General features: G+C 40.7%; 1 protein-coding gene across 3 annotated transcripts in view; it reads left to right on the forward strand.

Annotated features, from left to right (window-relative positions):
• FHIP1A (FHF complex subunit HOOK interacting protein 1A) overlaps positions 1 to 21,784 on the forward strand; it is a 161,705-nt gene that overhangs the window by 98,070 nt on the left and 41,851 nt on the right. For all 3 annotated transcript variants that reach the window (XM_032771279.2, XM_032771281.2, XM_075066323.1), the window contains exons 2-5: positions 1,391 to 1,624; positions 3,377 to 4,003; positions 12,051 to 12,206; positions 15,046 to 15,132. In XM_032771279.2, coding sequence (XP_032627170.1) covers positions 1,520 to 1,624; positions 3,377 to 4,003; positions 12,051 to 12,206; positions 15,046 to 15,132 — 975 coding nt within the window. In that variant the 5' untranslated portion in view covers positions 1,391 to 1,519. The remainder of the gene's footprint in view (positions 1 to 1,390; positions 1,625 to 3,376; positions 4,004 to 12,050; positions 12,207 to 15,045; positions 15,133 to 21,784) is intronic.

The raw sequence follows: 21,784 nt of genomic DNA on the forward strand, positions 1-21,784 counted from the left end.
AGGATAATTTTGATCTTACAAGAAATATACTAAAGAACACCTAATGTAGTGTTAAAGGGCTCTGGATTATGCAACAATTTTATTCTTTAAAACCAAAAGAGATTCAGCCATGACAACAGACTTACAATGTGACTTTATTAAGATACGAGAATTTCCTGTTTATATATGTGTGCGTGTTCTACCTGTTTTCATGAAACTCTACAGGACAGTAGAATTTGATTCAATATCTGCCTCATACTTGAGAGAGAAGTTTACAAAGCTCCAGGATGTCTTGAGTTGGAACAGGAATTGAAGAGGAAAAGAATGTTTCAGACAGACATCTCTGTAAATAATCATGTTTAACTCTATGTTCTCTGTTATGACCTACTGTTCACAATATAATCTCACCTGTATGCATTTGTTCTCTCTTCCTGCCTTCTTATACGGATTTTTAGTTGTGATCCAAGAGAGAGTTAAATTAAATGTCCAGATTTTTTTGTGTGTGTTAAATTGAAAGCCCAGTTGGTTTGCCTGTTCTCCCCCACCCCAAAGAAAAAATTAGATGTGGGGGGGGGGAAATGTAGAATTATGTGGTTGTTCAAGACCTTGGTGCTTGGCGGAACAGTATGTTCTCATAAGCCTCTCGTAAATATCTGGGACATGTCTTTCTTTCTGTTTCATTTTGACTCTACCCTGAAGGTGTGTCACTGCTTTGATGCTGTGATATACAGAATAGTAAATAATGCATGACGAGAAAAATCCAGTGTTTGGTCTCTATCTTATTCTCAAATTCCTCTGAACTAATATAACATTTTAATTTATGTGCATTTGGATAACACAAGTTCTTCTCTTCTGTACTTTTATGTTCTATGTTTCTGGTGTGTTTAACGTTGTATCAATGAATACTGTTATTTGTATGCCGTGTTCTACAGAGCTTTCTAAATGTATGCTGTTTACCTTTATTAATCAAAAAGGTCAAGTGTTTGAAAGAATGGTTGTTTGTAAGGAAAAGATTATAAAAAGTCCCAGAAATAACCGGTAGCTTGTTTACATGTATAGCCTGCAGAATGTTGTTAGTTTCTAAGCAATACTGTACAGAGAGGAGGGTGTCAGAAAGCATTCATGCACGCTCATGCAAAAAGTAAATGTTCATATAGACCAGATTTGAATACCCTTATTCATGTTGAATATATCACCTTACTCTACACATAATTTCGCTGATTTCAGCAGGGCTATTTGAGGAGTAAGGTACTACTCGCCTACTTGTTGTGACTAAAGGTACGTTAATCTAGCTCTATGCAATTTGCTTACAAAGCATTCTACTCAGATGGAAGTCTTGAGGAAAAGTATGTCAGTGTTTAAGTCCTGCTTTGTCCTGCATTACAATCTGATGTGTTCTGTCATTTTACAGATTTCTATGAGCTGCAGAGTCGATAAAGAAATGTCCATCCTAAGATGATGCTTGCACCTCATTGACTTGACTACAGAATTTTCAACAGAAATTGAATATGGCCTAGTAGGATTGACCTTTGGAGAATTTATGATGTCCTCTGGTACTAGTAGAAGCAAAAACCGGCAGGCTGTGAGCCTGCAGGGAGTTGACCCAGAAACATGCATGATAGTGTTTAAAACGCATTGGGGACAGGTAATATAAATTGAGTAATACTTGATAGTTGTATTGATTTGAAGTAGGTTGTATTCATAGGAATCCACTCGAAGCAAAGACCGGTATGGTGACACTGCACTTTCCAGATACAAGCCTATATTTCACAGAGTTTATTGGCTAACACTGAAACATGTTTAATAACATAACTCAGTTTTTGAATTACAGTAGGACCTTTCTAATCCACACTGAACTAGACCTCAGATTTGCAGCAAAAAGAGAGGTAATGTTGCCTAATGATCTGCTAGTGGAATTGGGAGACCTAGATTCTATTTCCAGATCTCCCAATGACCCACTGGGGTATTAGATAGGTCACTTATCTTCTCTGTGCCTTTGTTTCCCTATCTGTGTAATGGGGAAAATAATGCTTAACCACCTTTTGTGTAAAGTGTTTTTAGATCTAAGGGTGAAAAGTCTTCTAGTATTAATAACTGACTACAGATTTTCAGGTTGCATGGTGTAATTTACATATTTCTGGCTTCTTATCCTGCTGGGTGCTTTTTTGAAAAGCTGCTGTTTGTATTGCTGCCGAAAAGGAAGCTGGCCTAGGATCTTTATTATTCCTGAAACTCTGTTGTAGGGTTTGAAGAGCCACCTGGTGGCTGATCTTGTGATGACCACTAAAGCTCAGATCCTCAAAAGTTATTTAGGCACCTAACTCTCATTGAAATCAATAGAAGCTTGAAATTAATGGTAGTCAGGTTCCTAAATACCTTTGAGGATCTGGGCCTTAGTACCACTGAGATGTTAAGCAACAGTCATTTTAGGATAGCTGTCACTACCCTCCGTTTCTGTCGCGTGGACTGATGTGTTGCAGGAGAATCTGTAGTGATCTGCAAGTTTCTGATGCCTGAGCCCAATGGACCATTTTTAGTGAGAGTCTGCACTGGCATCCTGCAGTGAAGAAACTCTTAATTTAAACGTCTTGTGGTATTCAGTTTAGTCAAGGCAGCTAGCTGAGGTGGCCTCTGCTCTGTTCTGTGTGGGAGAACAGGTCACCTCAGCTCTGCCATCTCCTCTTGGGGAGGGAGAGAAGGCAGAAAAGGGGAGGAAGTGGTATTGTGATTTAGCCTAAAGAACAGGATGGAGTAGTGGCATTTATTACTTGTTCTCAGTGTTGGGTTGATTACTGCAAGAGAGTGCAGGAAGCAGTGGCCACTCTGTTCTCACTTAGCACCTTGCATGATCATGTCTTATCTGAGCACCTTCTACCACTGGGAAAATAGAATGCTCAGGGCCTTGCAGAGTCTGACTATGAAATTAGTGGGTGGGAGGTATTTTCACCCATTCTAATGACTTTACGACATCCAAATTTAACACATCCCGCATATCTTACTGAGGGCAATATTTTGATAACCCTTGCTCACACTGAATAGTACCTTGAGTAGGCCCATTGACTTCATGCCTCTGTTGCACAGAGTTTTTGGCTGACACTGAAAGAAACTTGCCTAATACAATAGTGTAACTCAGATTTGAGGTACACTAGAACCTATCTAATCCACACTTCAAATTTGCAGCAATGGGGCTACTTGTGCAATAAGGGACTGGTCAGTGTGACTAAAGATGTCACAGTTTAGTCCAGAATGTGTGACAAGTGTGAAATTTTAAAGATTGATTTATCAGCATGCAAAAAGTTTAAAGCATGAAAAGTAAAAGACATTGATCTGTTTCTATTCAACTATATATTTTTAAACATGTACACTGGGATGATAAATGTGCATTTTGTTTGTTTAGGTTGTAAAAATCTTAGAGAAGCATGATCCTTTGAAAAATACTCAGGCGAAATATGGGGCAATTCCACCAGATGAGGCCAGCACTGTGCTGAATTATGTGGAGCATATGCTTTTCTTATTAATTGAGGAGCAAGCAAAAGATGCTGCAATGGGGCCTATCCTTGAGTTTGTGGTCACAGAGAACATAATGGAGAAACTCTTCCTTTGGAGCTTGAGGCGGGAGTTCAACGATGAGACAAAAATTGAGCAGCTGAAGATATATGAGATGCTGGTTACTCAGTCCCATCAGCCTGTGCTGCACCACAAGCCCATCTTGAAGCCTTTGATGATGTTGCTGAGCTCTTGCTCAGGAACAGCCACACCAGCTGTGGAGTTGGAGCTGGCTGTCCTGCTGAACCAACTCTGCTCTATTCTAGCCAAAGATCCTTCCATTCTGGAACTGTTTTTCCACACCAGCGAGGACCAAGGAGCTGCCAACTTCCTCATTTTTTCCCTTTTGATTCCCTTCATCCATCGGGAAGGAACAGTAGGTCAGCAGGCTCGTGACGCTCTGCTCTTCATAATGTCTCTGTCAGCTGAGAACAATGTTGTTGCAAATCACATAGTAGAAAACACCTACTTTTGTCCTGTAAGTTGTTGGGGTTTTTGTTTTTTTAACCATAAATTTACTTTCTCTCTGTAACTTTTCCCTTCTTTGCGTTTTTCTTCCACTATCCTTTTTAGGAAAGATGATTCATTTTACTTACTTCATAATTCTAAACTATAGGGCTGGAAACCATGCTAGTCCTGTAGAAATTACGGATGCTATCGAGGTGGGGTGTGGCTGGCAAGGGAAACAGTTTTCACCATTAACCACCATTTTGCTGAACAGAGGCTTCCTTTATCAACCTTGGCAATAGGAGTCCCTGTTCTGAGTGTTTTAAACCAATATATTTATATTCAGCTGCAGTACTTGTTAGAAATCTAACTTTACAATTTTAAACAATAATAAACCTATTACTTTAAAGAGACAAGCAATCAGTCCTCCCACAGAAGAATAATTGTTTGCTAAGCAAATGTTAAATCAGGGTGCAAAGATGGATTTCTCTTGTTTGACTGCTTCTTTGCTTGCCTCCTAGTAAAATAAGAAATTGGGGCCTGAGATGAAATTATAGATGCTACACGTGGTATTTGGTAAAGAGGGCTAAAACAGAGCTATGTAAGACCACCTGAAAAAAATCACTTTTTTCTGGTTTGATATTTAATTCTTATTTACATTCTGTGCGGTTTGTGTTTTAGTCTGGCAGTAAAAGACGAGTCAGGTTTTAAATGGGAAAAGAAAATCTTGTCTAGTTAGCACAGAACTGGGATTTAGCAGGTATTTCTTCTGGCTTTGTCAGTTCTGCCACAGGCTTGCTATGTGACCTTGGGCAAGTTAACATTTTTGCTTCAGATCTCCTATGTATAACATATCAATATAATGGTATTTGGAGTATTGAGGCTTATTTTATACATTTACAAAGCACTTGTTGATTCTTGAATGTCTATACATATAAAAAATGATGGGGTCTAAATTAGCTGTTACCACTCAGGAAAGAGATCTTGGAGTCGCTGTGGATAGTTCTCTGAAAACATCCACTCAATGTGCAGCAGCAATCAAAAAAGCAAACAGAATGTTGGGCACCATTTAAGAAGGGGATAGATAAGAAGACAGAAAATATCATATTGCCTCTATATAAATCCATGGTACACCCACATCTTGAATACTGTGTGCAGATGTGGTCGCCTCATCTCAAAAAAGATATATTGGAATTGGAAAAGGTTCAGAAAAGGGCAGCAAAAATAATTAGGGGAATGAATGGCTACCATATGAAGAGAGATTAATAAGATTGGAACTATTCATCTTGGAAAAGAGATGACTAAGAGGAGATATGATAGAAGTCTATAAAATCATAACTGGTGTAGACAAAGTAAATAAGGAAATGTTATATACTCTTACTCAAAACACAAGAACCAGGGCCAGTTCCAGACACCAGCAAAGGAAGCAGGTGCCTGGGGCAGCCAATAGAACGGGGCGTTAGTTCATCCGTTGTTGGGGCGGCATGTCCTGGTCTGAGGCAGCAATTTGGAGGCGGATCCTTCAGTGCCTTGCTTCCTCTTCAGCGGCAGTTCAATTGCTCTGCTCAATTGGGCTTTTTTTTTCTTTTCTTCACCACTTGGGGTGGCAAAAAAGCTGGAGCTGGCCCTGACACGAACTAGGGGTCATCAAATGAGATTAATAGGCAGCATGTTTAAAACAAACAAAAGGAAGTATTTCTTCACACAACACACAGTCAACTTTTAGAACTCTTTGCCAGAGGATGTTGTGAAGGCCAAGACTATAACAGGGTTCAAAAAAGAACTAGATAAATTCATGGAGGATAGGTCCATCAATGGCTATTAGCCAGGATGGGCAGGATTGGTGTCCTTAGTCTCTATTTGGCAGAAGCTCAGAATGGGTCACTTGATGACTTCCTATTCTGTTCATTCCCTCTGAGGCACTTAGCGTTGACCATGGTCAGAAAACAGGATACAGAGCTAGATGGACCTTTGGTCTGACCCAGTATGGCTGTTCTTATGTGTATAGATGTCCAAAGTATTTTTGTTCAGGATATTTTTTATTGATTACTGCTTTGCCCAGCTCCGAATCAGAGGACGGTCTGCACAAGCAGAGATTATGGCCATCAATCAGAGGCTAGAAATGCAGATTTTGATTTAAAACATTGTATCAATAACTATTTCAATTATAAATATCTTTCTCCATGTGATTCCGCCTTTCCCCCCATTAACTGCTAATAAATTCTGCACTGTGGCAGTTTCCCATCCTCCAATGGAGACAACCCTCCACAGAGCACCAGAAGGGTATGTGGGTAAGAGATTGTGTCTAGATCTCAAGTTGTCTATCACTTTCACTGCTGACCCAGTGCATGCTTGCTGGCAACATCACATATGTAAATTGCTTCAGTTCAGAGAAGCAGTAAACAGTCCATGGCAGGGCATAGTAATTACTTGGCCTGAGCATTCCTGCAGTGAAAGAGATGTCTCCTGTGCCAGACGTGCAGGAGGCAATGCATTGGCATCACATTCACACCTCCCCCATGAGCCAGCTGCCTCAGACAAGAGCAGGAGTTGGGACTGTTGATGAAAACAGAAAAAGACAGCAAAACCACCTCCTCTTTCTACATGCATTTTCCCACATTTAGATGCAAATCCTGAATCCAGGAGCTAGCCTGAGTAGCCAGGCTGGGGCAAGGACAAGATGTACTCCTCTCCAACCAGTGGCAGAGTTGCTCACTGGAGGCTAGTTCTTCCTAATGGCCCTTTTTTGATCAACCCTTTCAACTCCATCCTGCAACCTCTTCCGCAAGTGTGGAACAGGGCTCAGACCAAGCAGGGCTTCAGTAACAGCCTAAAAAACAGGTTTCTATCTAACTTTTGATGATTCACTTTTACAATTCTGAACACCATACCCATACATTGCAAATAATGAAGCTGTCTCTTGCACCGAGAGGCTCTGTTTGACCTAATTTAAATAGATGCTACTAAAGAATACATGAGCTTGGTTTTTCAATTGTCCTTCAGATAATACCATTATTGAATCTATGCAATAACTTCCATAATTACATCTGCCAGTTAATTTGGAAAAAAAAAAAAGTCTTTAGTATAAAAAGATAAAAGCCAACTATCTTAACCTACAAACAGCGGGGAACTGTGATTGATTGACAAAAAGCCTTCCTAATTAAAATGATTGTCAGTGTGTCTTAGAATCAGATTTTCTAAACAGTAATGAGACTAGTCCAACTCCGTAATAAACTCTAATGCAATCTTACCGTTTGTGCTTCTTGTTTCCCCTGGCAGGAATTTGGCTGCCAGTACTGTCTGTCAAGAGCAAAATTAAAAGAATCAAGGGCCAAATTTTGCTCTGTTGCACATCTGGAACAACTCCATAGGCATGAGTGGTGTCACTCTAGATCAGAGGTCCCCAAACTGTGGGGCATGCCCCTCTAGAAGGCTGTGGAGGAATGTTTGGGAGGGTGCATCCAGGCCCTGCCCCCAGCCACGTCCCCATCCTGGTGCCTCTCCCCATCCCCAAATTTGGCACGGCTCCATTCCCAGTCTTACCCACCCAGTCTCAGCTGTTGGCTGTAGCTCCATTCCTAGCCCGGGATCAAGGCTGGGGGCAAGACCATGAGAAGAACAGCACCTGACCGTGGGCCTGGCTGCCGGCTCCCACTGCTGGCTGTGGGCCTGGCTGAAGCCTGGCTGTGGGTCCGCTCCTACCTCCAGTCTTGGCCCCTAGCCACGACCCCAGTTTCAGCCCCAGCCCCACCCCAAGCTGCGGCCCCAGCTGCGGCCCCCATATCCCTATCTGGAGCCAAGGCCCTGGCTCGGGGGGAGGGGGAGAGGGCGGGGATCGTGGACAAGAGTAAGGGGGTCGTGACCCTCAAAAGTTTGAGATCAGAACGTGGCTCCAGTTCCCTTCTGCTTGGGTACATACAAATAGAAAGATTAAAAAGCTTCCTTACTGCTATTTTCTAAGAGAAGTGATACAAGCGACTTTGATCTACTCCACTTAAAACTACAGTGGACAAAGTGTTCAAGCTTAGAATATAGGGTAGAGGGATGGATTGCATGAGCCAAGACATGGTCTACTCTTCTGAGCCTAGGACTAGGAGACGAGTTCCTGAACTTTATTCCCAGCTCTTGTATAGACTTCCTTTATATCTTCAGATGAATAATTTGATTTATTTGCCTCAGTTTCCTTCTCTGTGAGTTGAACATACCACCTACTTCCCGAGATGTAGTGAGAATTAACATTTCTAGAGGGTTTGAATTGTAAATGTTCACAAATACTGAATATTTGCTAGTAGTTACAAATCCATCCATTATGTACTGACTTCAAGAGTGCCCACAGTTTGTGGGAGGCCCACTATGAACACACAAGATATATAGACTATCCCCAAATAACTCACGAACTTGTCATAAACAGTCAGTGTCTTACAGGCATCACAGAAGATGTGAGTCATCAGAGGGGACTGATGTATAGAGTGTGGCATTGAGGACCACCTCAGAAGGGCATTACAGCCATAGTTAACAGCATGGAAGAAACAGACAGATAGTGTGTTGGCACTGGCAGCATTGTTGGAATGAAGGAAAAGGGGAGATGTAGGAACGACTTCCTTTGTCTCTTTCTACATCTGTTTTTCTATGATCTTAGCATTTATGGTTCTGTCTCTACTGATCAAAAATAGAAAAAAATTACAAAAATCCATGAAAAATCCCCCAAAAGTACCTTATTCTATATGCCCTGTTACAGAAATTAAGAAGTTCTTGCTTTTAATATTTGACGTTCATCATTTTGGTTTTTGTGAATTAATTAGTGCCAAACTTGTACACATTAATTTTCTATCAATAGCTATGTTTAGACCTTAGCACATGGTAAAAATCCTCAAACTGTTTTGGCTAAATAAACTGCTGAAACTGCTCCCAACATAGATTCTGCTTTTGAGAACCTTATTTAAGTAATTCTAAGGTGAGTTGTTTGGGGTGGTTGTGAGTCTCATTCCTTTTTCATGTGTAGTGAGGCATGAAGTTGAAAGTCAGTTTCATCTAGTTCCAGGGAGTGAATTTGTTTCTCAGTGAGAACTATCGATAGTACTCAGCACCTCAGAACCAGGACACTTATATTTAAGGGCCTAAATATGGATTTATGAATAAGGTGGATGGATGACTGAATAAATGGCAGATCTAAAACCAAATTCGTGTTGACTAATCCAGTGCAATACACAAGTAACGCAAATCATCTAATGAAGATTTTTTTTCCTGCCCAGAATTGTCTGTAATTTTGATATGTGAATATAAGGCATTTGTCCTATGCAGAAGTAATTTTACAGGCCAATTAATTTCTTTCTAATCTGCCCCATCCCCTGCCTTCTTTCACTTCCCTCTCTCTGATGGAAAAAACAAAACAAAAACACACCTATCATGAAATTCTTCCTAGAAATAACAATGTCCTTCCCCCCCAAACTATATTATGGTATGAACATAGCAAAGTAGTTTTCTTATCAATTTCCTCGCATTTTCTTCTCCAGAATGTGAACCTGTGATCACTTAATATACACTATACTTCTTTTTGGAGGGAGGCAGTGAGTTTCAGATCCCAGATCAGTTGACTCAGGCTCATGCTACAGGGCTTAAAATAGCAGTGTAGATGTTCAGGGTTTGACTGGAGCCCAGGCTTTGAGACCCAGCAATGAGGGAAGGTCCCAGAACCTGAGCTTCATCCTGAACAGGAAAGCCTATTCTGATATTTTTATCCCTGTAGCATGAGCCTGAGTCAGCTGACCTGGGCTCTGAGACTTGATGCCGCAGGATTTTTTTGTTTGTTTTTGTTGTATAGCTGTGCCCTTAGTACCAGAGGCTAAATAAATACAATTTTGTGTATTCCTGAGTGGATAGTATTTAAGCCTTGTGCAGTGACCTTCTGGAGGAGAGGCAGAACATAGATACCTAAAACTAATCCTGTCTGTTAGAAGGCTGCTGAGTCACACTTGCCACAAGGGCTTCACAGAGGTTTTTCAGGTGCCCAAGGCAATATCTGAAACTGAGTTTCCCTCCAAAAGAATTACTGTGGAGATGAAAGAGTTTAAAAAGAAGTGAGAAGTCATGGGGAGTTAGAAGGAGCCCAGGCCTGTGGGATCACTGCTCTCCCTGTGGTGATAAAGGGGCTGTGCCCTGTGTGTGGCTGGCTGGATTTCCCTATCCTCTAGCCCCATTACCAGTGGGAGTGGCATCTCTGACCCTGCTCCTACCTCCAGAGACTAGGCCTGGTAGATTCTCTTGGGCCAGTGTGACATTTCCAGTGGCAGCAGTGGTGGGATCTGAGGCAGGCAATTTGCTCACTGGATCGTCAATGGCAGGTGGACTATCAATTTCCTCTACCTAAACCAGTTCGCAATGCCACTTGCTCATGTTTGGCCGCTCTGTCAAATGCTGTCACTTTTAGCCTCCCCCCACCCCCCAACTTGTTTTTAAGTCATCCTGGTACTGAAGAATGTTATCATAAAAATAACTTGAGCCATTGCTATAACTACACATACTCCAGCTTCTTAGTTCTTAGTCTACATCCTGACTTAAAAAGAAAAGAAACAGTGCAGCTCAGCATATCTAAGCATTACTTTTCCCACAGTATTTTTATATCTGGCTTAATTATGCCTGTCTACAGAAATCTATCTTCAAAGTTAGGTGATTAAAGGAATGGAGAGTATTCAGGGATACTACCTTTGCCCTGTAGGGTGAGCTACCAATTGTAATAGATTTAATTAATGCACCCTCAGGACTGGAATCCCCATAAAATTAACTTTTGGGTCTCTGTTCTCTACTGTGACAAGCATTCATTTTGTAATAGATAAATCCACTTGCTTTGGAGCAGAGCTCTGACCCTCTCACTTTATAGGGTTCAAGTGGGTGTTTGTGGAGAGTAGAGATATTCTTGCCAAGAATCTGCTGCATGAAAGCTGAAAAGATCCACTTGTGTTTTTGTCCTAATGACCACATTAAAGTGAGGCTCATTTTAAAAAGTAGCATAGAAACTGTATGAAATCATGAGAGAGAAGGAAAGGTGGAGCTGTGGACAAGATAATGCCTGAGAACATTGTGGTTTGGTAACTTCTTATAAAATCTGTGACTTGAAACTGCTCCTAACTTTTTAAGAAAATACAGTTAACACTATAACAGCTTTGTAATGGTGTATTTTATATTCATGGTCATAAAACTATAGTGTTATACTTGCACAGAATCTTCTATATGTAAAGTATCTTTACTCATTAACATTAGCAACAATGCCCATAATTTCTCCCAAGAGTCTTTTCCCCTTCTCTACCTCTCCTCAGTGGTAAACAGAACCTATAACTGTTGAGAGTGACCATTTTTCTTAAAAAGCAACAAAGAGTCCTGTGGCACCTTATAGACTTTTTGTTGCTTTTTACAGATCCAGACTAACACGGATCTGATACCCCTCTGATACATTTTCTTTACTATATCTGGCACCATGAGTCCCAAGCCTAGGGACAAAAGGTGCCAGATGTGTGATGCCTGAATGAAGTTGTACTTGTTCCTGATGGGATGATCCTACTTCCTATCATTCTTAATGGAACTGCTCTGTCTAGTCACCTGTAAACAAAATGGCAGACCTCAATGATTCCCTCGATATTTGTAGTTATGGAATTCTGAAGACAGTGACTAGTATTTCTCTGATGTTTCACCAGATGGTAGAGAACACATAGAGACTGACTGGTACTAGAAGGAGAAAGGTGAAAGCAGGAAGGAACAGATGTAAAATGAACTTCTGAGCATAAAGAAAACAATGGAGGTTTGCCAGTTAAAACAGATTACAATCATTAGGGGGCCTTTGTCTTGGGCAAGTTTTCCTAAGCAGCAGCTATTAAAAGAAGAGGAATTTCAGATTAAATGAATTTTAAAAACTGATAATTTTGTGCAGCATCACTTTAACATTCATTTCCCTCCTTTTCTGTCATCCTTCTAAGTATTACTGAAATTAGTAAGAAAAATGTTTTAACATTATGTTGGAACATTGTTTAAGCCCATGAACTGAACAGTTAGGTAAAGGGCTGTTTCCTCTATGTTTCTGAATACAGGTACTAGCAACAGGACTGAGTGGCCTCTATTCATCTTTGCCAACAAAGCTGGAAGAAAATGGAGAATGGCACTGTCTGCTGAAAGATGACTGGCTCCTGTCCCCAGCTCTTGTTCAGTTCATGAATTCCCTAGAGTTTTGCAATGCAGTGATACAGGTACTGGATCTGACTCAGACTTCTTTGTAGCAGCAGTTTAAACTATATAGTTAAAAGCCTTTTACAGGATGTGCTTATTTGGTGGAAAGTAGTCTATAGAACTAATCTTTAGTTTAGTTTAACATCTTTGTTTAAATGGATGAATGAAAGATCTGCTCTAGGAGTTATTTTGGGGAAGTCCTATGGCCTGTGTTATACAGGAGGTCAGACTAGATGATCACAATGATTCCTTCTGGCCTGGAAAAATATGTATGTATGGAAAAAAAAGTGTTCAAAGCTGTTATTGTGCAGTATGGCTATAATGATTAATCTACATGGCTGGCTTTCAAGTAGCAAATGTTTCTAATTAATAAAATGTAAATATGCAGGGTTTGGGGAGATATTACATTGAGCAATTGGGAGACTAGTCTTAATTATCTTCCCAAAGATTGTTGATTGCATTTTAAATACCCACATTGATATTAATACCCACATTGATATTAAAAGAAATCAAATATCTTTATTTGAGGAAAAAGGTAATTTTATCTATTTGAATAGAGAAGAATACCCCATCTTTACATCTAGGTTCTCATAAAAGTCTACAAACAAAAACACTTATTTTCTCTAATGATGTATACTATATAAAGAATATTGTTACCCTAGTTGAATTTAGCAGGAGTTAAGCATCTTCTTATCAACATAAATTAAATTCCCTTCAGAATTGGTCTGTTTAGAACACACTCTCTGTTCTTCATTGCTTGATTAGATTTTTTCCCCCCTTTTGATTCCTGGTTATTTTCATCTCCAGTCTAAAGATAAAAATCAGGTTTTATATATATTTTAGGCTACAGTTTTTAAATTTTGCTGCATCTGTGGATTTGTTTTCTGTATAAAGAAATGCTCAATAACATTAGTGAAGTTGTCATATTTTACTGTAAATTAAACAGTAATTTCTCTGAAGGTCTGTATGCAAAATATAGTGAAGCAGCTGACTATATTTGTTTAACACAAATGAAACTTTATCATTTAAAAAAACCCAAACCTTACATGTGATAAATAGAATTAATAGTTGTTTTCATCCCAGAAGCTGCAATATAATCAGCCTTCTAATGCATACATGTTGAAATGTGAAGTGGTGGCCGTACTCCTTTCTGTCTACCCTGTACCAAGAGGGGTTACAATCTTAGCCAGTGACATTTGGTACTACATTTTTTCATTAGAGTGAAGGCTGTTATAGATAGTAAAGAAAAAGTGAAATTATTTTAAATCAGTTTAAAAATAAATCCAAACAATCAGATATTTAAAAAAATGTTTCTGTAAGGGGGTAGGGGGAGAGACATTGAAAGAATTCTATTTTTTTATGTACTGCTAGATTGTAACTTTACAATCTATCCATGGTATGAGGCAGAGCATAACTGGAACACCGCAGGAGCACACCAGAGAACTTAATTGTGACTCAGGGTATGTCTGCACTGCATTTTAAAACCTCTGGCAGCAAGTCTCAGAGCCTGGGTCTACAGACCCTCATGCTACAGTGCTAAAAACAGCCGTGTAGCTCAAGCGCTGAAGCCTGTGTGCCAGGTTTCATAGGCCAAGCTCCAGCCTGAGCCTGAAGATCTAAACGGCTGTTTTTAGCGCCTTAGTGTGAGCCTGAGTCTGTAGATGCAAGTGCTTGACTCTCTGCTATAGGTTTTAAAACACAGTGTAGACATAACGCTCAGCCACAGATTCACCTTGGTCGCTTTGGTGAGGGGAATATATTGCTGCTTTTCATGGAGTGGTTTATTCTGTGCTGGGATAGCTACTTGTACCAGTGAATAAACAGGGAGGGTGGAGCCAGGACTCCAGCCCCTCTCTGACTCCCTCCCTCTCTCCCCATCCACTGGGTTGAAGAGGGGAGTATTATTGGGGTAGTATCCCTTGTTCTCCCCTCCACAGCCGGAGTCACAAATCTGAGAAGGGCTGAGCAGAGGTGTAAGAGGACTGTATTCATGGACATTCTGAGGAATGGGTGGGTGGGTCCCTTTGTGGGCATGAAATATATGCATATACTCAGATACATGTATAGCATAATTAAAATATTTTTTTTAAAAAATACTTGGTTTCTAATACACTTCTGTACTCCTATAATACCAAATTTATTTTTAGAAAGTATTAGTTCCTAATGTGGCATAACTGTTTTGCTCTTTTGAAAACAAAAATTAACTCCACATTGTAAAAATAAGCAATGGTTTGTCATGTTTTACTACACGTTTTTTATTACACATGACAAGTAACTTATCTTTAAGTGCTTAACCAGTCTATTGAGTGAGTAATGCACTTTCAGAAGGAAAAAAAGATTGCGTGTTTGACCAGTGGAGTGAGAATGCTCCCAATATAGTGTACTCTTGAAATATAGAAAAACTGCCATTCTGCTTTTTTATTGTAGTATTACAGGTTAATGATGATATGTCCACCTTAGTGACCCTGTCAGGGCTGGCAGGGCTAAAATTAGACCTGCCAGTTCTATTTTGGTTCATGGGCGTGTGCATCACACTGTGGGTCCATTCATTCTTGTCAGCAGGCAGAGAGATTGAAATATATGGGAAAAGCCCTGTCTCTGTGTTTGGCTGTATCATTCTTCTTGTTACTCAAATGTACTTTGAGTATTTAATCACAGAGAGGAAACCTTTTAATACCCAAAACAAAAATTGTTCAAAAGAACAAAATCAAGGTATTGTTGAAATGGGTAGAGGGTTTTGACAGTGATTAAAGATATTCTGTGTTTTATCTTAAGAATTTTTGCAGAGAACTATTGCTTTAAGGACAAATATGATGGTTCAGAGATACAATTTATCATGACACGAGATTTCTTTTTTAGGTGGCACATCCCTTGATTCGTAACCAACTTGTGAACTACATTTATGATGGGTTTTTGGTGCCAGTGATGGCTCCTGCCCTCCATAAGGTCAGTGATTTGTGTGTGCATACACATAAGTTTATAGCAGACAAAGGCAACATTAATAACCAGTGGGATATTAGGTGGTGGTGAAATTCCATATAATCTAATTGCATGTGTTTAGGCCGACTTTGCCCCCTCCCCTTCCCATACTCTCCATTTATCTTTTATGGCATTTGGTCATTAACCAGGATGGAGGCATCTCTCTGTGATGGCAGGAGATCTTCTTTCAGGAAAGGAGTATGTACTGCTTTATTCTGTTAGAGACGTGACTGTAGCACATCTGTTTGAGATCGGCATCCTCCACCTGTCTGGGAAATAAGCCCTAAGTCAGTTGCCAGCTCAGGTCTTACACATGATTATGAAGTAGGTTGGTTGTGGGATGCTGTGTCAATGCAAGAATGGACAAGTTTGAAATGTAAAAACTAAGTCTTGTTTGTTTGATGTGACCTTAATGTTAAATCCATATTAATCCTATTAGTACCAGCATGTTGGTGATGTTAATGGTAGGGGGCCTGCTCCCACTGCATGAGGAAACCATGGTAGGAAGACTGACTTTTTCAGTAATAAAAAAATATTACATATGGAGATGCACAAAATTTGGCAGCTATGACTCTGTTAAGAAATGTATGCAGCGTGGTGGTTCAGTTGAAGTGTCATTAGCCTTACTGCTGTACTATCTGTCTACTTCTTGCTCTTCAACTTAGTGCTGCTCTTAGTTAAAGAGCTGAAGCGGGAGCTTCTAACCTGTTTCCAGCTTTCTAAAGCAAGGTTTATATTATATATTGTCCTACAGCTTCTATAGAAGTGCTGAGTACTGTACCCATGTATGGAGAAGAAATTGTGATTCTCCTTCAAGTGCTGGTCCCTATGAGTATTGCATTGTGGGCACACATGTACTCCATGCGCTTGAGACCAAACAGTGCTTGCTGTTAGCTCCTCCTGGGCGAATTTTGGTGGCCAAAATTAAAAATTCTGTGCACAAAATTTTAAAATTCTGCAAAATTCTGCATATTTTATTTATCAAAATAACATAATATAATCACACCAGTTTCAATTATTTTTGGTCATTTATTTAAAAATACCTGTCAGCAAGTATGTGTAACAATACAGACAAAAAAGATTCAGAAAATATTTTTGAACAAAATAGATTCCTTACTAGGCATGTTAATACAGAACTCTGTAGTTTAAATGAATTATTACTCAGTACAGAACCATATTTCCCACACACCCCAGGAGAAGTGCAAAGGCTGGGGGGAGTCAGGGGTAATGGAGGAGCTGAGGGAGAGGGACATAATTGCTGAGAAGGAGCCTGAGTGTGAACCTGGAGGGTTGTTGGATATGTGTGGGAAAAGTATGGAACAGGTTTTTGGGGGGTGCGGGGAGGGATTCTTAGGGAGCTTCCCTCATGCTGACTCTGGCTGGACTCCTAACCTCTCCCATTCAGTCAGGCATGTGTTCCTCCACCGCCACTCAGTGGGGGGAACTCTCCTCCCATCCCTGTGTGTCCTTGCACCCGTTGTCCACACATGTTCCTCCACCTCCACTCAAACACCCACTCCCCCCATCCCTATGTGGCCCTGCACCCCATCCCCATGACTTTGTGCCCCCACTCAGCCACCCTCTATCCCTATGTAGCTCTGCACCTCTCCCTCATCACCATATGGCTCTGCACCTCCCTCCTCTCTTTGATCCTGTGCCTCCAATCCCATTCAGCCCCTACCCCAGTCTGTCCTCCCCCGCTAGCCCTTATAAGCCCCATCTGAAATCTCAGTCCATAGCCCGGCCCATTGCGAAGATGGCAGGCTTTTTCTCTTTCCTTGCTGGCTGGCAGCAGCTGCTGTGGGCTGTCACCACAGCGCTCTCTGGTGGGGAAAATATGGAACTGCAGCAACTTTTCAGCAGAACCTTTTTCTCTGTGTAAAAAATTTAAAAATATGCGTTACTCGTTAATTATGCACACACGCAGTGGTGCAGAATTCCCCAGGAGTATATAAGTATCCGTTTGGGGGGGGGGGGGTTGTTTGTTTTTTGCAGTGTAGACATGCCCTAAGTGTGCTTGATCTCCTCTTCCCCTGAGGTCAAACACTTCTCTAGGTAAGTGGTACTTATACACTTGTTTCTAAGTTTAGTTAAAGTTTCCCATGTTAAAGAGTTCTTAAAACAAACTGTTTCTGTAGAGCAGTATCTTATGGCCCTCCATGTTGCCTCAAAACTAAGTCTGTTCCCTACATCTACAATTGTGATATTAAACACAAACTCTACTGGACAAGTGCATGCTGAAACAGGAAGCCAAATAGTCTGCTCAGCTGCACAACTCCTTTTCTGTTAGTAGAGGGTTGCCACTGAAGAGTTTTGTGTTCATGTCTCCATCTGAGGATGGTGAAGGAAACCCTTTCCCTCCACCCTCATAGAAAAGGTAGAGAGAGCCCATAAGCAGCTTTAACTCTCTCGCACTGCATTATTGGATGTCTCATTTCCTATATGGCAGCCGAGAGATGATGTTGTCTCTATAGGGAGTTAACTGAATGTTGCCAGACTTACACTATATTTACACTATCCCATAGTTCAAACTACAGGGATAGGAATACAGTGCCCACCAAAGTGCTCTGCTGTTACTCCTCCATGTGGATGCTGTGAGGGCAAACTAAAAGGTTCCTAGTTGGCATTAATGTAGTCCTACAATATGAACCTTTTAGTTTTTGCCCACAGTGTCCACTGGAGGAGTTACAGCACTTTGTATACACTGCTGTTCACACCCCTGTAGTCCAAACTCTGGGGCAGTGTAGACAAACCCTGAGTAATTCCTCTCTGAGCAACTACAGAAAACATTGTATCAATATTGGAACAACAGAAGCTCAAAAATCTTGTCAGAAATAATTTCTTTTCTGGATGAAAGTTTAAACTTCTTTACATTCCATGTCAACAGCTCCAAAGAAACTACACAAGAGCAGGAAAGTATTCTAATACTGGTCTCTGCTTATAGTAGAGAGTTATATGTGAAATTTCATTTATTGAGCAAAGCATACAATTCTGGCTTCTTACAAAAGATAAAAATAGTTTCCATTTTTGCTAGTGAAGTCTTATAGATTTTTCTTGTAAAATTTAGTGATTTTGGTAAATTTTCTTTTTTTGCTCAATTGCAGCTAAATACTATAAATTACTATACATTTACAAGAGTTAGACTAAACTGGAAAATATTTCAATCTACAGATTTGGCAGTTCCAACAAATTTCTGTTTTGGAATGAAAATATGCAAGATTCAAAATCAGAGATTTTTCGAAAATCCACCTACCAAACACACAACATTTAATTGATAATAAATTGTTATAAAAACTGGAATCTGAATGGCAAAAAATAATCTGTTTGTGTGCAACAAGTGAAACCTTCTACCAGATAAATCAGAATTATGGATTTACTGGTCAACCAGACACCCTATGGAAATGGAAGTCTTCAATCCGGCGGCAATGCAGACCAGAAAAAAAAGGAGAGAGGAAAAACAAAAAGCAAACACTGTACTGCTTTGGGGCTAAATCTGAGGCTTAGGGCTTCAGCCACTGGAAGGGTGGGTGGGAGAGGGAGGGAGGCAGGGTTGGGGGTGGAGTCAGGGCTCCCAGCGTCTTACCCTTGGGAGCACTGGGGCTCAGGGCTTTAAATAGGGGTGAGTAGGAGAGGAGCAATGGAGAGCAGGGCTTCCGCCCGCAGCGCCGCTCACAGTTTCCGTGGGGGTTAGGGCGTGCATGCCGGTCACAGGCAATGGCTTCCTCCTTGCTTCGGGGGTGCTCAACCTCTGCTCTGGCCCAGGCCCCCACCCCCAATGTACCCCTTCCCCCAAGCCCTAAACCTCTTCCTGCCAATTTCTGCCCCCCTCCCCTGAGCATCCCCCATCCCCACTCCTCCCCCCCCCGTGCCTGCTGCACACCATGGAACAGCTGATTGCAGCGGGCAGTAGGCGCTGGGAGAGAGGGGGAATGTTATCCTTATAAAAAGATCTTGTGTGCTTTTTATAGGAGAAAAAGGCAACACGCCGCATTTATTGAGAGTATAGCAGTTAGCATATGCTTTTCAGTCTCTCTTTCACACACGCGCACCGTGCACATAGTCTTGCCAGTCCATGTTTATAGTTACCAGTCCAGAGTCTGTATCAATCTAGTGGCCAGTCAGTTTGGTCACAGAGGGGAGCCAAGCTCTGTCGGTCGCGATCCGATGCTCCTGGAGTTGTGGCAAGACGAACCCAAAGTTCCATGGCAAAGCACCATGTTCTTATAGTACTTTTTTCTGTCAAAGTCTATGGATTTTGCTGTGTCGTTTATGATTGGTTACACTTTAATTGGTGTTATCTTTTGATGTTAACACTCCAAAGCACCTCCAAGAGGGTCATCCTGTCCTGGTTTCGATTTGATCAATTATCTTGTCTTTAGGGGTGCCCGCCTCCACCACAGGTCGTCAGTCTGCCCTTCCTCAATTATGGATGCATGTTGATAATTCTCTGCTATCGGTAAATCTCTTTACTCCTCCTTCCTTGACCGTCTGACCTTAAAATGGCCTTCACACCTTATCTTTTCCTGATGCATACACTCCTCATTCACACAAACAGTCTTTTACAAAGGTATACAAACAGCAGTGTTTTATGTTAAGCAAAAAAGACATTTTAAATTAAACCTTACTAAATCTTGTGACCAAAACAGTTCACATTGGGGCATGGGCCTTCAACATGCCTCTAATCTCATTAACATAGACACAGTACAAGATCCTGTCTCTTACTTACTAAACCTTAAAACAAAGAATTGTATATTTAACTAAAAGGCCTAATTTGTAATGCATATAGGAAACAAGACCCCATAGTAAACATTATAACTTATCCTAAAACAGAGGGTGACCATAATCAGTCATAAGGACTGTTCTGGTCTGTTCCTGCCTTAACATCAGTACAGACACTGGCAGTCTGTCAGATGCATTTCTGTCAGTGTCCCAGAGGGTCATTCCGTTCTGCTATTCAAAAAGCATGGCTGGCAGGATGATCAAACCCTCCCCATCCCCCGTGGCTGCAGCCCTAATCCTCCATGTGGCTGAGCTCCATAACCTCCTCTTCAGAGTTACGGACCGTTTCAGAGTTACAGACAACCTCCGTTCCCAAGGTGTCTGTAATGCTGAGGTTCTACTGTATTGAAAGTGGAGAAAAAGATTCTAAATTGGGTCATCCAGTCACTAAGAGCCAAATTCTTTTCACATTTACTCTTTTGTCAATCCAAATAATTTTATGAATGTCTTGAGAGTTGTTCTGAGTTTACTCGTTTTAATTGAGAGCAGAATTTAGTCCCGAGATTAGTCTGATTTGGCCCTGGCTATGAAGTATTTGAGATTAGTTGGGCATCAGTATTTAAAAAGCTAAAAACTGTCAATATCAGTAATTAAACCAATTAACGAGAAATTGGGCTGGCTATCACCATGTAAATGTTACTTAAAGAAATCAGATCTCCACATCAATGAAACCGCTGCTAACATTTCCTTTTTGTGGGATCCCTCAGTGGTACTTCAGGCTTATACACCTCTGAAGTCAATTGAATTCAGGTTTCTTTTGAAAACAAAAGTCAATTTGGCTGTTAGGAGAGTATTTGAGCTCCAGGCCTTAGTCGTTAATGAACCTTCTTCAGATTCAGCAAGTCCATTGTTCTTCCAATAACACACCTTTGCTGGCTACCAAAACTTATTTTCAATTTTTATGTTCAAAATTAACAATTTAATGCACTATTTCACCTAAACATATTTAATGGAGGACAGACTGCACCGTCTAGTGGATCTGAAGAAAGACTCAGATGCGTCTGAGACAAACCCCTTAGGAGGTAATGAGCAAATACAGTTACCTCTGAGGTCTTCATAAAACCCAGAAAAACTCCATAATAGGTTACTATTTTAAACCCTTGTTTCTGGGACCGACACCTCCTGGCTGAGTAGATTAAGGAAGATTTTTCACTGTGCTGGAACAACTCCTTCATATATAGAAACCATTTCTAATTGCCACCCAAAAGTTAATGCTGAGTTGATGATAATTTTTCAAGTTCTCACTCATCCCCACCTGGAGACTTCTTTTTTAATAAAGAAGGGGCAAAATGAGAGAAACACTTGAGCCAAATCCTTACTTAAATCAGAAAATAGATTCCTCTTCCATTATACACAGTGCTGTGGGCTTCCTAATTTCTAAAGTAATTGAAGTTATTTTGGGATGCTAAAATATATCTGGGATCCAAAGGCTTAAAGGTCCAGGTAAATATCTGATCTTTTTGGACATTTCTGGCTCAATACTGCAAAGCTTGCTGCTACTATTTCTCCCCTCCCCCTTTTGAGAGCTCAGATACCAAATTGATAAGCCTAGTTAGATAGGTAGGTCTGTGGATGGTTAAATGTGAGGGAGAGATGGTTGTGTTTATTACTGTGGATGAATTTTTCTAGTCTAGACCATTCTGGTTGGGCAGTTTGTTTAGTTTTTGTTTGTGGATTTTAAGTACTCTATTATCCAAAGCCATGGAATAACTGCTTTCAATAAATCTACATAAACTTTCTGCCCATTATAGTTGTTAACTCAAAACCTAGGAGCAGGGCAAAAACGAGAATCCAAAACCCATCCATCCCCAAACGTTTTTGTGGGTGGACCTCAGATCTG

Source organism: Chelonoidis abingdonii, chromosome 5, assembly GCF_003597395.2.
Source record: "Chelonoidis abingdonii isolate Lonesome George chromosome 5, CheloAbing_2.0, whole genome shotgun sequence".
NCBI lineage: Eukaryota > Metazoa > Chordata > Testudines > Testudinidae > Chelonoidis > Chelonoidis abingdonii.